Source organism: Thalassophryne amazonica, chromosome 8 (genome assembly GCF_902500255.1).
Source record: "Thalassophryne amazonica chromosome 8, fThaAma1.1, whole genome shotgun sequence".
NCBI lineage: Eukaryota > Metazoa > Chordata > Actinopteri > Batrachoidiformes > Batrachoididae > Thalassophryne > Thalassophryne amazonica.
The window spans coordinates 117,707,413-117,723,037 of record NC_047110.1 but is presented as its reverse complement, the minus strand read 5'-3'; the positions used below and the strand labels follow the sequence as shown (position 1 = coordinate 117,723,037).

The window sequence follows — 15,625 nt, the reverse complement described above, 5'->3', positions numbered from 1 at the left end:
AAGTTTCACGCCACGAATTCTGCACAAAAGCAGCTTCAAAAGCAGAGTTTTTAAACCAGCTGAAAAGGTGTGAGAGACGGCAGATTTTACTTCAATGCTTGATACGAGAAGTAGTCACAAAGTTAGAAAGTAGCTGTTTCCAAACAAAGTAGTAAGGTTAAGAAATGTCATTTTTAAATACACTCAACAAAAATATAAATGCAACACTTTTGGTTTTGCTCCCATTTTGTATGAGATGAACTCAAAGATCTAAAACTTTTTCCACATACACAATATCACCATTTCCCTCAAATATTGTTCACAAACCAGTCTAAATCTGTGATAGTGAGCACTTCTCCTTTGCTGAGATAATCCATCCCACCTCACAGGTGTGCCATATCAAGATGCTGATAGACACCATGATTAGTGCACAGGTGTGCCTTAGACTGCCCACAATAAAAGGCACGCTGAAAGGTGCAGTTTTGTTTTATTGGGGGGGATACCAGTCAGTATCTGGTGTGACCACCATTTGCCTCAGGCAGTGCAACACATCTCCTTCGCATAGAGTTGATCAGGTTGTCAATTGTGGCCTGTGGAATGCTGGTCCACTCCTCTTCAATGGCTGTGCGAAGTTGCTGGATATTGGCAGGAACTGGTACACGCTGTCGTATACGCCAGTCCAGAGCATCCCAAACATGCTCAATGGGTGACATGTCTGGTGAGTATGCCGGCCATGCAAGAACTGGGACATTTTCAGCTTCCAAGAATTGTGTACAGATCCTTGCAACATGGGGCCGTGCATTATCCTGCTGCAACATGAGGTGATGTTCTTGGATGTATGGCACAACAATGGGCCTCAGGATCTCGTCACGGTATCTCTGTGCATTCAAAATGCCATCAATAAAATGCACCTGTGTTCTTCGTCCATAACAGACCACCTGCCCATACCATAACCCCACCGCCACCATGGGCCACTCGATCCACAACACTGACATCAGAAAACCGCTCACCCACACGACACCACACACGCTGTCTGCCATCTGCCCTGACAGTGTGAACCAGGATTCATCCGTGAAGAGAACACCTCTCCAACGTGCCAAACGCCAGCGAATGTGAGCATTTGCCCACTCAAGTCGGTTACGACAATGAAACTGGAGTCAGGTTGAGACCCCGATGAGGACGACGAGCATGCAGATGAGCTTCCCTGAGACGGTTTCTGACAGTTTGTGCAGAAATTCTTTGGTTATGCAAACCGATTGTTCAGCAGCTGTCCGAGTGGCTGGTCTCAGACGATCTTGGAGGTGAACATGCTGGATGTGGAGGTCCTGGGCTGTGTGGTTACACGTGGTCTGCGGTTGTGAGGCTGGTTGGATGTACTGCCAATTCTCTGAAACGCCTTTGGAGACGGCTTATGGTAGAGAAATGAACATTCAATACACGAGCAACAGCTCTGGTTGACATTCCTGCTGTCAGCATGCCAATTGCACGCTCCCTCAAATCTTGCGACATCTGTGGCATTGTGCTGTGTGATAAAACTGCACCTTTCAGAGTGGCCTTTTATTGTGGGCAGTCTAAGGCACACCTGTGCACTAATTCATGGTGTCTAATCAGCATCTTGATATGGCACACCTGTGAGGTGGGATGGATTATCTCAGCAAAGGAGAAGTGCTCACTATCACAGATTTAGACTGGTTTGTGAACAATATTTGAGGGAAAATGGTGATATTGTGTATGTGGAAAAGTTTAGATCTTTGAGTTCATTTCATACAAAATGGGAGTAAAACCAAAAGTGTTGGCATTTATATTTTTGTTGAGTATATATGTTTGATTGTAACAGCATTAGTTTGTTGTTTGTTCCACACTTTGCCCTGATTCTTCTTTGAGATAGTTAACATGTCTACAACTTCCAAGCCAAGGAAGTGCTGCAGAGACCCAGATATTTCTGGTATATCTGTGGTTGCTTCGCTTTCCACCTCAAAGACGTATTCAAATTCAAATTTTATTAATTTGTACAGCGCCAACTCATGACGTCTCAAGGTGCTTCACACACCACAAAAACAACAACATGAATCAAAAGTAAAAAAAAACACAATAAAAGAATAAAAAGAATGAAAGAAAACCCGCAATCACATAAAATACTAACGATGCAACAGAGTAAAAAAAATGAATCTTAATCTGGACTTTTCCACAGAGTCTGACTACTGTATCCGTGCAGGGAGATCATTCCACAGAGCCGGGGCACGATGAGAGAAAGCTCTGTGATCCGCAGACTTTTTATTCACCCTAGGACACACACAGCAATTCTGCACCCCGCAAGCACAATGTCCGAGCCGGTATGTAGTGCTTAACCATGTCAGCCAGGCAGGGAGGTGCCAGTCCGTGAAGAATTTTATAGGCCAGTAACAGCACCTTAAAATCTGACCTCAAGAGACAAGGAGACAATGAAGGGATGCCAGAACAGGTGTAATGTGATCAAACCTTCTGCTTCATGGCAGAAGTGTGGCAGAAGACGTAACATCAATCTTTTACCAAAAAGAGTGCACTTGCTTATTTCGGAGTATCACTTGGTGACCAAGACAGAAACCGGGCATCTCACCAAATTTGCACAACTTTGTGTGAAACACTGAAAAAGCTAAGCTCAGATTTGTGGTGTGGTGGTTTGGAGAGAAGAAAAAAAAAAATACTTCGATGACGCCTACTTCTGCCTTGGAAACATCAAGAGATTTAATAAGAAAAAGCCAAACAGCACGTGAAATACCTCAGTGCACCATCTGCTATATGACCGGTTCCCCACAGCGGTGAAATACCTGAACCCATCTTCACCAAGCTCACAGACATCAATGAGGATGAGTTTACTTCTTCCACGTCCTTCGTCCACTTATGATGATGATGAAGAGAGGATATAGGCGCATGAGGATCGGTTTCTCTGTATAGACAGTCCAAACTGAACAATCTGATCTGAGATTTAAATTTGCCAAAGTAATCTGCTGAAGTGCTGGCTTCCAGGCTACAGGAGAAACATCATCTCAAAACCGGTACAAGTGTTTCAATTTATTGTAACAGAGAGGCAAAACTGAGAAAGTACTCCACAGTCGGATGGCCAACTTGTTTACTGCATAGATGTCGAGGGGCTTCTTCTTGCTATGGGTTTGCCTGAATATCATTCAAGTGACTGTAATTTTGTTCGAAAAGAAGCCCTACAATGTGTCTTAACTACATAATTGGCAACAAGTATGGATCCATCCTTATAGGACACATCTGTCACCCTGAAGGAGAACTACGCAACAATCAAGGTTGTGCTTGAAAGATTGTAATCTGGGATCACCGAGTGGTTGAGCTGCGTGGATTTGAAATGGTAAATTTCCTATTGGGACAACAAGGAGGTCACACAAAAATATCCCAGTTTTTATGCTACTGGAACAGTAGAGCCACTGAAGAGCATTGAGTAAGAAAAGAATGGCCATGAAGAAATACAATGAACAAAGAATGAGAAAAGAATATCATGGACAACCCCCTGGTTGATTGGAAAAACATCACTTGACCATGAAGCAGTTTGTCAAAGCACTCGATTGTTCTGGAGACTGTTTTGGCTACATAGGCTCAACCTTTCCTGGCTTTAGCTATGAGAAGAAAAAAGCAGAGCTATTTGATGGGCCTCAAATCAGAATGTTGCTCAAGGACCACCGCTTCGTGGCTACAATGACCGCTGTTGAGGCTCGAGCTTGGAATGTATTTGCTAATGTAGTATATAACTTCCTTAGCAATAGGAAAGCTGATGATTATAGAGAGACGGAGGTGGAGCTTCTCCTCAGCCTGCAAGAACGAGGGAGCAGGATGAGCATTCAGGTGCACTACGTTCACAGCCACTTGAGTGAGTTTCCCAAGGACCTTGGCAACATAGTGAGGAGCACGGTGAGCGTTTCCATCAGGACATCACTGTGATGGAAGAACGTTATCAAGGTGGATGGAACTGCAACATGATGGCAGATTACTGCTGGAGTGTGATGAGAGATGTCCCTGATGCAGTTCGTAAGAGATCAGCTCCAAAAAGACCATTTAAGATGTCTTGTAGCTGGGACCATGGAATGTGAGCGACATCCTGGACCCACTGCAGTTTGCCTACAACATCAGGGTAGATGACAGCGTCATCTACCCTGATGTTGGGCCTGCGCTGTGAGAGTCATGTTCTTTGATTTCTCCAGCGCTTTCAACACCATCAGACCGGCGCTGCTGCGGGGGAAGCTGCAGGATGCAGGTGTGGATGGACAATCTCGCTGCCTGGACCATCGACTACCTCAATGACCGCCCACAGTACGTGCGGCTGCGCAGCTGTCAGTCTGAGGTGGTAAGATGCAGCACCAGGGACCCCCAGGGCACCGTCCTCTTGCCTTTCCTCTTCACCCTCTACACCTCGGACTTCACCTACAATACAGACAGCTGCCATCTCCAGAAGTTCTCTGATGACTCCATCATTGTGGGTCGTGTGTCTGAGGGGAACGAGCTGGAGTACCGGTCGGTCATCACGGACTTCTTGGACTGGTGTGAGCGCAACCACTTGTGTCTCAACATGAGTAAGACGAAGGAGATGGTGATCGACTTCAGGAGGAAACCACCACCTCACCCACCGGTGAACATCCAGGTGGAGGACATAAAGACTGTAGACAGTTTCAGATACCTGGGTGTTCACCTCAACAACAAACTGGACTGGACTCCCAACACTGACCTCACAGGACATGCTGTGACATGCCCAGCTCTTCCACCATTCGGAAGATTCAGATGGCTTTCGGTGGCTTTTCAGTCATGTGACTATCCGAGAAATGGTGGATGAGCTGGGCATGTCACAAGATGTCCTGTAAGGCTTCATCACGGAGGCGCTTTTGTTCCGCCATCAGCGTCGTGCCGATGAATTTCACCGCCACTCTTTTCATGGCCAAATCTTCTGTCACAGTGGAATGTGCTGAAAAAGTGCTGATGTCCACCTCTTCCGCAATTTCTCGGATAGTCACACGATGGTCCCACATCACCACAGCGTTCACTTTGGAAATGATCTGGTCATTTCAGCATGTTGATGGCCGACCGGAGAGCGGCTCGCTCTCCACCGTTGTGACGTCTTTAAAACGGTTGTACCGCTCCTTAATCTGTGTGACGCCCAGAGGATCGTCACCGAAAGCCGTCTGAATAATCCGAATGGTTTCCACCTGGCTGTTGCCCAGTTTCTGGCAAAATTTGATGCAGTCGCGCTGCTCCAGTCGTTCCGCCATTTCCTTGCAAAGAAAAGACGACGAGAGACTCCACCATCCTCACACAAAGGCTGCTTACAAGCAAATGACGCAATCGACAGGCATGAAAAAATTCACGCATGCGCACGAAGGTTCAAGGTTGGCTCATGCAAACACACATGATTCAAATCCATCAGGTTTTTGAAAAAAAATAAAAAGGTCGGATACTTTTCTAACAGACCTCGTATATACATACACACACACACACATATTCTATTTCTACCTCATTTTCTTATTTTATTGTACTGTTACAAGTATTATTATTATTGCTTATCCTTGCACACGCTGTCTGATGCACATTTTCCTCTATTTGCACCCATCTTGTGTGTTTTTTAAGAGCTGACATAATGTGAATTTATCCTCTGTGAGATCAATAAGTTTATCTTATCTTATCAAATGCATCACAGACTACAAAAACTATGTAGCACAGTGCTCTGCAAACCCAGCACTCTCAGACACTCTGAATGCCTTTTATGCACGTTTTGAGGCGTCCAACACCACCACCCCCTCCCCCCTCTACATCAATGGAGCAGTGGTGGAAATCGTCTCCTCCATCGGGTATCTTGGAGTCCACCTCTCCAACACCACGGCTGTCATCAAGAAAGCCCACCAACGTCTCTATTTTTTGAGGAAATTGGGAAGGGCCGACTGAACACCGAGGTCCTCAGGGCCTTCTACAGCTGTGCAGTGGAGAGTGTCCTGTCCTGCTGCCTCTCTGTGTGGTATGGTGGCTGCACGGTGGCGGAGAAGAAAGCGCTGCAGCGGGTGGTGAAGTCTGCACAGAGGACCATCAGATGCAGCTTACCGCCCATTGGGGACATCTACATCTCCAGATGTAGAGACAAAGCCACCTGCATCCTCCGAGACTCCACCCACCCTGCGCACAGTCTGTTCACACCCCTTCCCTCTGGAAGGAGGATGTGCAGCATCCGGGCAAAAACATCCAGACTGAAAAACAGCTTCTACCCGAATGCTGTCAGACTGTTGAACAGTTCAACATCCACCACCAAACTGTGAACATTGGACTAAATGCACATTGTCACCTTCTTAATACTCTAACGCTGCTGCTGCTGCTGCCGACCCTGTGTTCTATGGCCACAGGGGTGTGCATATTGTACATTGCAAAAGTTTATACAATAGGCTAGGCTAAAAAAAAAATTGTCCCAGTTAACTACACCAAGACCTGGAGAAACTGCATTTCGTTCTGCCTGTAAGGGTCGAGTGACAATAAAAGTGAGTCTGAGTCTCTGAGTCTGAGTCTTATTTAGTATTTGTATACTGTGGTCAATAATGCTCCAAAAAGGTACAAACATTAAAGTAGTTTTGGAAATGCATTCTGAAGGGAGTAGCTGCCTTCCATTGAAAATATTATTCCATATATGGGTGCTTAAATGCAATCTATTTGTTTTTTTTGGCATAAAATATCAATTTAAAAAAAATTGTTTCGTATCTCAAAAATGTGATGATTGGCAAAAACTAACAGATTTGGATTCAGTGCCCCCAAATTACCCAAAAACTGTTGAAAAACACTGTGTTGACCAGCGTATCCAGTATGTCCTGGGTACTCCCCAGGTCCACCTCCCACTCTCCCTGGATTGTCACCTTCTCATAGTGGAGGGGTTTGTGTGCTCCATGGATCCTAAGAACTGTGTTGTCAAGTGTGTTAGCTCCTGGATGGTCCCTTCGCAAATGTTGTGGTTCCTGTATTCAGGGATGAAAATGGGCAAATAAAAAAACTCCAGGGGCAGTTGATGTTAGGCATTTTACACTCATGTTACAGGACTGCCATGGTAGGGCAGTGGTAAAGTTTCTGTCCGTTAATCACAGCTTTTGTAAATTGCAGGTTTGAATCTTGCGAGTGGCATGTAGTTTTTAGTGTTTATTTTTTGTTTCTCCGTAGCTGTGCACGATGTGTTTCCACAAGTTCCAGCTGTTTTTTTCTTTATTTCCACAGCAGCTGTGCAATGTGATTCCACACGTACCAGGTGCACGCACAGTGTTCCTGCATGCACCAAGCATGCACGAAACCATCGCCACTAAGTCATGCACACCTGTGCGAACATGCACGCCTGTGCCAGATTTGGAGGTAAAATTTCAAAAATTACAACCAGGAAAGTTGTTTCATTGAATTTAGTGTTTGACCTTGCTGTGACCTTGACCTTTGACCTTGAGCATGGTCCCTTTGTGTGCTGAAAGGTACCTTCCTAGAGCTGCTACATGTGAAGTTGCAATAGTCTGTGATGTAAACTGTGTGTTGCACTACAAGTTAAAGGTGAAAAATGCAGTGATTACAAAATAAAAAACAAACATACATACTGACTAATACGAAGTCTGTTAGAAAAGTATCCGACCTTTTTATTTTTTGCAAAAACCTGATGGATTTGAATCACATGTGCTTGCATGAGCAAACCTTGAACCTTCGTGCGCATGCATGAATTTTTTCACGCCTGTCGACTGCGTCATTTCCTGGTAAGCAGCCTTTGTGTGAGGTGTGTGTCGCTCGCCGGATTTTCATTGCAAGGAAAATAACGGAACAACTGGAGCAGCGCTACTGAATCAAATTTTGCCAGAATCTGGGCGACAGCCAGGTGGAAACCATTCGGATGATTCACGCATGCATTCATTCACGCATGCGCACGAAGGTTCAAGGTTGGCTCATGCAAGCACACGTGATTCAAATCCATCAGGGTTTTGCAAAAAATAAAAAGGTCGGATACTTTTCTAACAGACCTTGTATCTTACCAAAACTTAAAAAAAACAGGCCTTCCCCTTCATCATGGCCCCTTCCCACATAGTACAAAGTTTGGACAGCGTTTGGACGAAATGGCAAAACAGTGCAAACAGTTCAAAATTAGCGCACCACGAAACATGGATGCAAACCTGCGCTGTCCAAAAGCTCTGATTACCAGTCAGCGACTTTACCACTGAGGTACAGAGCTGTTCTGTGAAAGCTGTGGGAATCTGCCGCATATCAGGAAGAACATGGAAGTATTACAAAAAAATAATTAAAATCCCACACCATATAAAAACACCGCATTTATCAAGTGAGCAATACAAATATGATTCGTCTGTTCCTCTGTAGATGACCCATGGTCACTGACATACAGTCATGAAATGACATGAATGAGAAGCAGTTCACTCATCTCATTCATGCCCACATCTGCTGACGCGTCTCCAACCGGCCGCGCGCAAGTGTCTTGTGGACGACGCCCCCCAGGACACCACGTCATGTGGAACAGAGCTCATGTGGGTGACGTGATAGTGAGATCACTTGCTACGTGTTCTGATCTGTCAGTCCATTTCAGCCTGGGAGCAGCCTGCCCATGTGCATGCAATGTGTGCGCTCGCTGGCTGCAGCACGTCACCACAGTGATATATGTTTCTATTTATGTCCACTTGATAACAGCAAGGAGAACCATGTGCGTCACAGTGAGCAGTGGTTTGTCTGTCCAAACACAGTACATGGTGTCCAGCTGGACTGTCCAGATCCACAGCTGCTTCAGTGGGAGGACACACCTCCTGTCAGTTCTCAGCGCACACACCAAAGCCAGACTTGTGTGGGATTTAGCCAAATTTGTCTGTGAGTATGAAGGTGATTGTCTGCAGTCTGTTATCGTGCAAAGAGTGCGACTGGCCACACATTTTCTAAGTGCCATGCGAGCGGTGTTAGATGTTCATATGTGTCACCTGGAATTTGGCCGACACCTGCCGTGAGAGGGTGCGATGGGTTCGCACAGCGCACACTTTGTCCTTCAGGTGCTTGTGTGCACAAATAGTTGTAGCAACAGGTGTATGCGGCATTGGCGACAGGGACAACATTACACAGTTTGCACACGATTCCTGTGTCATGCGCAAAGTGTGCACTTTGTCCAAACTTCGCACTATGTGTGACGGGGGCCCTTATTGGTGGACACGCACAACCTAAGCCAAATCAGGTTCACCAACTCATGTGGGGGGGTCTCTGAGGACTTTGTGGACAAAACGCCGGCAAAGGCAGACAAACACTGTCTCCAGCTGGACAGAAGTAGGTATGACAAAATGTGAGGTCATTCCGAAATGACATGTCTAACAAGTCAGAGTCAGCTGTTCAAAAAATGACATTATATTTGTTTTTCTTGTTGTTTTATCTTACTTTTTATCAATTTAGCTTTGCTAAGGGACTATATAACCCATTCAGAAACACTTCCACTATCGTTTTTACACTGATATTTATATCGCGATATACTATTACTGTGACGGGATTCAGTTTATAGCGCAATATGAATTTTAGGTCATATCGCCCAGCCCTACTTACATAAAATATTTTTTTTTAAGCTTTCTTCTTTGATCACTTGTCTTCGGCCCTCTCTCCTCTCTCAACCTCCTCCACACTGACCAGAAGGAACAACACTGGGCACCTTTTAAAAGCTCCCACAACTCCCCATGTGGGAAAATTCAGATACATTTGGATTGTAAAGCAAGTTTCTGTGAGGGCTCTCAGTTGTCCAGGTGGTTTCCATAGTAGAGAAGCTTGACTCTTCGACTGGACTGGGTTGCTTGATGCGAGGACGTTTCGCTTCAAATCGCAGAGCAAGAATTTTAGCTGAGGAAGCTTCTGCGATTTGAAACAAAACGTCCTCGCGTCAAGCAACCCAGTCCAGTCGAAGAGTCAAGCTTCTCTACTATTGTAAAACAAGAGCAAAGAAGGTGGGACAACAACACATGTAGAGGGAATTTTGCTTCATTCTCTTTTCCATAGAAAGTAGCTGCTGGCTGATATATTAATGTTTCATATGTCATTTAGTGCTCATAAGTAATCTAGTATCAGGCCAAGTCAATAAGCTTTGGTTTGAGTGTAGGTGTGACTGCACCTCTGCAACCGTTGGGTCCAAACTGGAATGTGGCTGGAGCACATCTGTCACAGTTCCTGCTAACAACATTGACGCGACATTGGCACTGCCCACCACTGGGGTGGCACACTGTGCTGAGAGAGCCCTGGGGGTCACACTGGCATTCTGTGAAACAGACAAACACAAGAGGCATAAGCTGAGCATGAAAATGTCACTGAGAAAGACCCCAGGCTCTAAACATCTTCCCACACAAACCTACGTAGAGAGAGAGGAACACAAATCCAAAGTCACAAACTCTGGCTCTAACTCTCTGCTCCAACACGAGTGCTTTCTTTCAGTGTTTACACAACAATGTTGTGAAAATTAATTTCATTATCATTTACTACATTTAAAGAGCAAACAGCAATAAAACCAAGTGGAAAGTGTCAATGGTCTCAGGTGAAGCTCCACCTGGAAGAAGAAATTGTTGCAGTTCCCTGACTGGCCACTTGAGGTCAGCTGCAAAACAGAGCACATTCCCATAGGACTCCATGTTAAAATGTCCAACCTTACAGCAGAAATAAACATCTTTGCATCCTGGTGCAAAAAAAGCTTTTGTCTCGAGAGATCGTTTCCTCCTCCAGGACAACTGTACAGGGGTTGAAGTTTTTTTTTTTTTTATATATATATATATATATATATAACTTTTAGGTTAAGTTATTAATAATTAGGGGTGTGGTCACTTTGAGTGACAGGTGCTGAGCCATGCGACTCCACTTTTGTAGCATCTTTAGCTCGTTGTTCACTTGATGTGTCGACCAGCTGTTGTGTTGTTGTCGTGTCTGTTTGCAAAAAGAATCTGTTTGTCAAAAGAATCATATATTTTATTTTTGTAAATTGAACAAAACTGGATATTGTTTGTTAGCTATTCGAAGGTATTACATTCATGTGTGAACTTTAAAATCAGTTTGGGGTTGTAATATACACCATCAACTAACATAAAGAGGTTAGGACCAGGGCACCCTAGGATGAGTGGAACCTAGCATCAGGGGACCCTAGGACGAGTGAATCCTAGAACCAAGGGATCCTAGGACCAGGGGACCCTAGGGTGAGTGGACCCTAGGACAAGTGGGCCCTAGGACCAGGAGACCCTAGGACCAGTGGACCTGAGGACCAGGAGACCCTAGGACCAGTGGACCTGAGAACCAGGGGACCCTAGGACCAGTGGACCCTAGGACCAGGGGACTCTCCCCATTCAGACTTCTTTCATCACACACTGAGCCACCTATGCTCCAACCCTTTATGCATTAATAACTTCATTGTGACATAGCCAGAATCAGTGATGCCACTGTTCCCAACATGGTGAAGCACAAATTCATATGGGCTTCATATTGGCAATTCCTCTTCTCTATGGAAAACCTACAGGTAATGTTACACAGGCTTTGTCCAGGAGAGATACTGTCTGTGAACAGAAGAAAGAATCTGGAAACAAAATGATGAGCTTTAAAAAGACATTCTTGAGCTCTGAGTGTGATGACAGTCTCAGCTTTACAGCCCTGGGGGTGTTAACACATGAGAAATCTGCAGACAAGAAATCAATCAATCAATCAATTTTTTTTTTATATAGCGCCAAATCACAACAAACAGTTGCCCCAAGGCGCTTTATATTGTAAGGCAAGGCCATACAATAATGATGTAAAACCCCAACGGTCAAGACGACCCCCTGTGAGCAAGCACTTGGCTACAGTGGGAAGGAAAAACTCCCTTTTAACAGGAAGAAACCTCCAGCAGAACCAGGCTCAGGGAGGGGCAGTCTTCTGCTGGGACTGGTTGGGGCTGAGGGAGAGAACCAGGAAAAAGACATGCTGTGGAGGGGAGCAGAGATCGATCACTAATGATTAAATGCAGAGTGGTGCATACAGAGCAAAAAGAGAAAGAAACAGTGCATCATGGGAACCCCCCAGCAGTCTACGTCTATAGCAGCATAACTAAGGGATGGTTCAGGGTCACCTGATCCAGCCCTAACTATAAGCTTTAGCAAAAAGGAAAGTTTTAAGCCTAATCTTAAAAGTAGAGAGGGTGTCTGTCTCCCTGATCTGAATTGGGAGCTGGTTCCACAGGAGAGGAGCCTGAAAGCTGAAGGCTCTGCCTCCCATTCTACTCTTACAAACCCTAGGAACTACAAGTAAGCCTGCAGTCTGAGAGCGAAGCGCTCTATTGGGGTGATATGGTACTACGAGGTCCCTAAGATAAGATGGGACCTGATTATTCAAAACCTTATAAGTAAGAAGAAGAATTTTAAATTCTATTCTAGAATTAACAGGAAGCCAATGAAGAGAGGCCAATATGGGTGAGATATGCTCTCTCCTTCCAGTCCCCGTCAGCACTCTAGCTGCAGCATTTTGAATTAACTGAAGGCTTTTTAGGGAACTTTTAGGACAACCTGATAATAATGAACTACAATAGTCCAGCCTAGAGGAAATAAATGCATGAATTAGTTTTTCAGCATCACTCTGAGACAAGACCTTTCTGATTTTAGAGATATTGCGTAAATGCAAAAAAGCAGTCCTACATATTTGTTTAATATGCGCTTTGAATGACATATCCTGATCAAAAATGACTCCAAGATTTCTCACAGTATTACTAGAGGTCAGGGTAATGCCATCCACAGTAAGGATCTGGTTAGACACCATGTTTCTAAGATTTGTGGGGCCAAGTACAACAACTTCAGTTTTATCTGAGTTTAAAAGCAGGAAATTAGAGGTCATCCATGTCTTTATGTCTGTAAGACAATCCTGCAGTTTAGCTAATTGGTGTGTGTCGTCTGGCTTCATGGATAGATAAAGCTGGGTATCATCTGCGTAACAATGAAAATTTAAGCAATACCGTCTAATAATACTGCCTAAGGGAAGCATATATAAAGTGAATAAAATTGGTCCTAGCACAGAACCTTGTGGAACTCCATAATTAACTTTAGTCTGTGAAGAAGATTCCCCATTTACATGAACAAATTGTAATCTATTAGACAAATATGATTCAAACCACCGCAGCGCAGTGCCTTTAATACCTATGGTATGCTCTAATCTCTGTAATAAAATTTTATGGTCAACAGTATCAAAAGCAGCACTGAGGTCTAACAGAACAAGCACAGAGATGAGTCCACTGTCCGAGGCCATAAGAAGATCATTTGTAACCTTCACTAATGCTGTTTCTGTACTATGATGAATTCTAAAACCTGACTGAAACTCTTCAAATAGACCATTCCTCTGCAGATGATCAGTTAGCTGTTTTACAACTACCCTTTCAAGAATTTTTGAGAGAAAAGGAAGGTTGGAGATTGGCCTATAATTAGCTAAGATAGCTGGGTCAAGTGATGGCTTTTTAAGTAATGGTTTAATTACTGCCACCTTAAAAGCCTGTGGTACATAGCCAACTAACAAAGATAGATTGATCATATTTAAGATCGAAGCATTAAATAATGGTAGGGCTTCCTTGAGCAGCCTGGTAGGAATGGGGTCTAATAAACATGTTGATGGTTTGGATGAAGTAACTAATGAAAATAACTCAGACAGAACAATCGGAGAGAAAGAGTCTAACCAAATACCGGCATCACTGAAAGCAGCCAAAGATAACGATACGTCTTTGGGATGGTTATGAGTAATTTTTTCTCTAATAGTTAAAATTTTGTTAGCAAAGAAAGTCATGAACTCATTACTAGTTAAAGTTAATGGAATACTCAGCTCAATAGAGCTCTGACTCTTTGTCAGCCTGGCTACAGTGCTGAAAAGAAACCTGGGGTTGTTCTTATTTTCTTCAATTAGTGATGAGTAGAAAGATGTCCTAGCTTTACGGAGGGCTTTTTTATAGAGCAACAGACTCTTTTTCCAGGCTAAGTGAAGATCTTCTAAATTAGTGAGACGCCATTTCCTCTCCAACTTACGGGTTATCTGCTTTAAGCTACGAGTTTGAGAGTTATACCATGGAGTCAGACACTTCTGATTTAAAGCTCTCTTTTTCAGAGGAGCTACAGCATCCAAAGCTGTCTTCAATGAGGATGTAAAACTATTGACGAGATACTCTATCTCCCTTACAGAGTTTAGGTAGCTACTCTGCACTGTGTTGTTATATGGCATTAGAGAACATAAAGAAGGAATCATATCCTTAAACCTAGTTACAGCGCTTTCTGAAAGACTTCTAGTGTAATGAAACTTATTCCCTACTGCTGGGTAGTCCATCAGAGTAAATGTAAATGTTATTAAAAAATGATCAGACAGAAGGGAGTTTTCAGGGAATACTGTTAAGTCTTCTATTTCCATACCATAAGTCAGAACAAGATCTAAGATATGATTAAAGTGGTGGGTGGACTCATTTACTTTTTGAGCAAAGCCAATAGAGTCTAATAATAGATTAAATGCAGTGTTGAGGCTGTCATTCTCAGCATCTGTGTGGATGTTAAAATCGCCCACTATAATTATCTTATCTGAGCTAAGCACTAAGTCAGACAAAAGGTCTGAAAATTCACAGAGAAACTCACAGTAACGACCAGGTGGACGATAGATAATAACAAATAAAACTGGTTTTTGGGACTTCCAATTTGGATGGACAAGACTAAGAGACAAGCTTTCAAATGAATTAAAGCTCTGTCTGGGTTTTTGATTAATTAATAAGCTGGAATGGAAGATTGCTGCTAATCCACCGCCCCGGCCCGTGCTACGAGCATTCTGACAGTTAGTGTGACTCGGGGGTGTTGACTCATTTAAACTAACATATTCATCCTGCTGTAACCAGGTTTCTGTTAGGCAGAATAAATCAATATGTTGATCAATTATTATATCATTTACCAACAGGGACTTAGAAGAGAGAGACCTAATGTTTAATAGACCACATTTAACTGTTTTAATCTGTGGTGCAGTTGAAGGTGCTATATTATTTTTTCTTTTTGAATTTTTATGCTTAAATAGACTTTTGCTGGTTATTGGTAGTCTGGGAGCAGGCACCGTCTCTACGGGGATGGGGTAATGAGGGGATGGCAGGGGGAGAGAAGCTGCAGAGAGGTGTGTAAGACTACAACTCTGCTTCCTGGTCCCAACCCTGGATAGTCACGGTTTGGAGGATTTAAGAAAATTAGCCAGATTTCTAGAAATGAGAGCTGCTCCATCCAAAGTGGGATGGATGCCGTCTCTCCTAACAAGACCAGGTTTTCCCCAGAAGCTTTGCCAATTATCTATGAAGCCCACCTCATTTTTTGGACACCACTCAGACAGCCAGCAATTCAAGGAGAACATGCGGCTAAACATGTCACTCCCGGTCTGATTGGGGAGGGGCCCAGAGAAAACTACAGAGTCCGACATTGTTTTTGCAAAGTTACACACCGATTTAATGTTAATTTTAGTGACCTCCGATTGGCGTAACCGGGTGTCATTACTGCCGACGTGAATTACAATCTTACCAAATTTACGCTTAGCCTTAGCCAGCAGTTTCAAATTTCCTTCAATGTCGCCTGCTCTGGCCCCCGGAAGACAATTGACTATGGTTGCTGGTGTCGCTAACTTCACATTT

At 43.9% G+C, this 15,625-nt stretch overlaps 1 protein-coding gene across 1 annotated transcript in view; it reads right to left on the bottom strand.

Annotated features, from left to right (window-relative positions):
- LOC117515001 (laminin subunit beta-1-like) overlaps window positions 1-15,625 on the bottom strand; it is a 476,107-nt gene that overhangs the window by 266,125 nt on the left and 194,357 nt on the right. Inside the window, exon 31 of the mRNA XM_034175563.1 lies at window positions 10,109-10,252. Coding sequence (XP_034031454.1) covers window positions 10,109-10,252 — 144 coding nt within the window. The remainder of the gene's footprint in view (window positions 1-10,108; window positions 10,253-15,625) is intronic.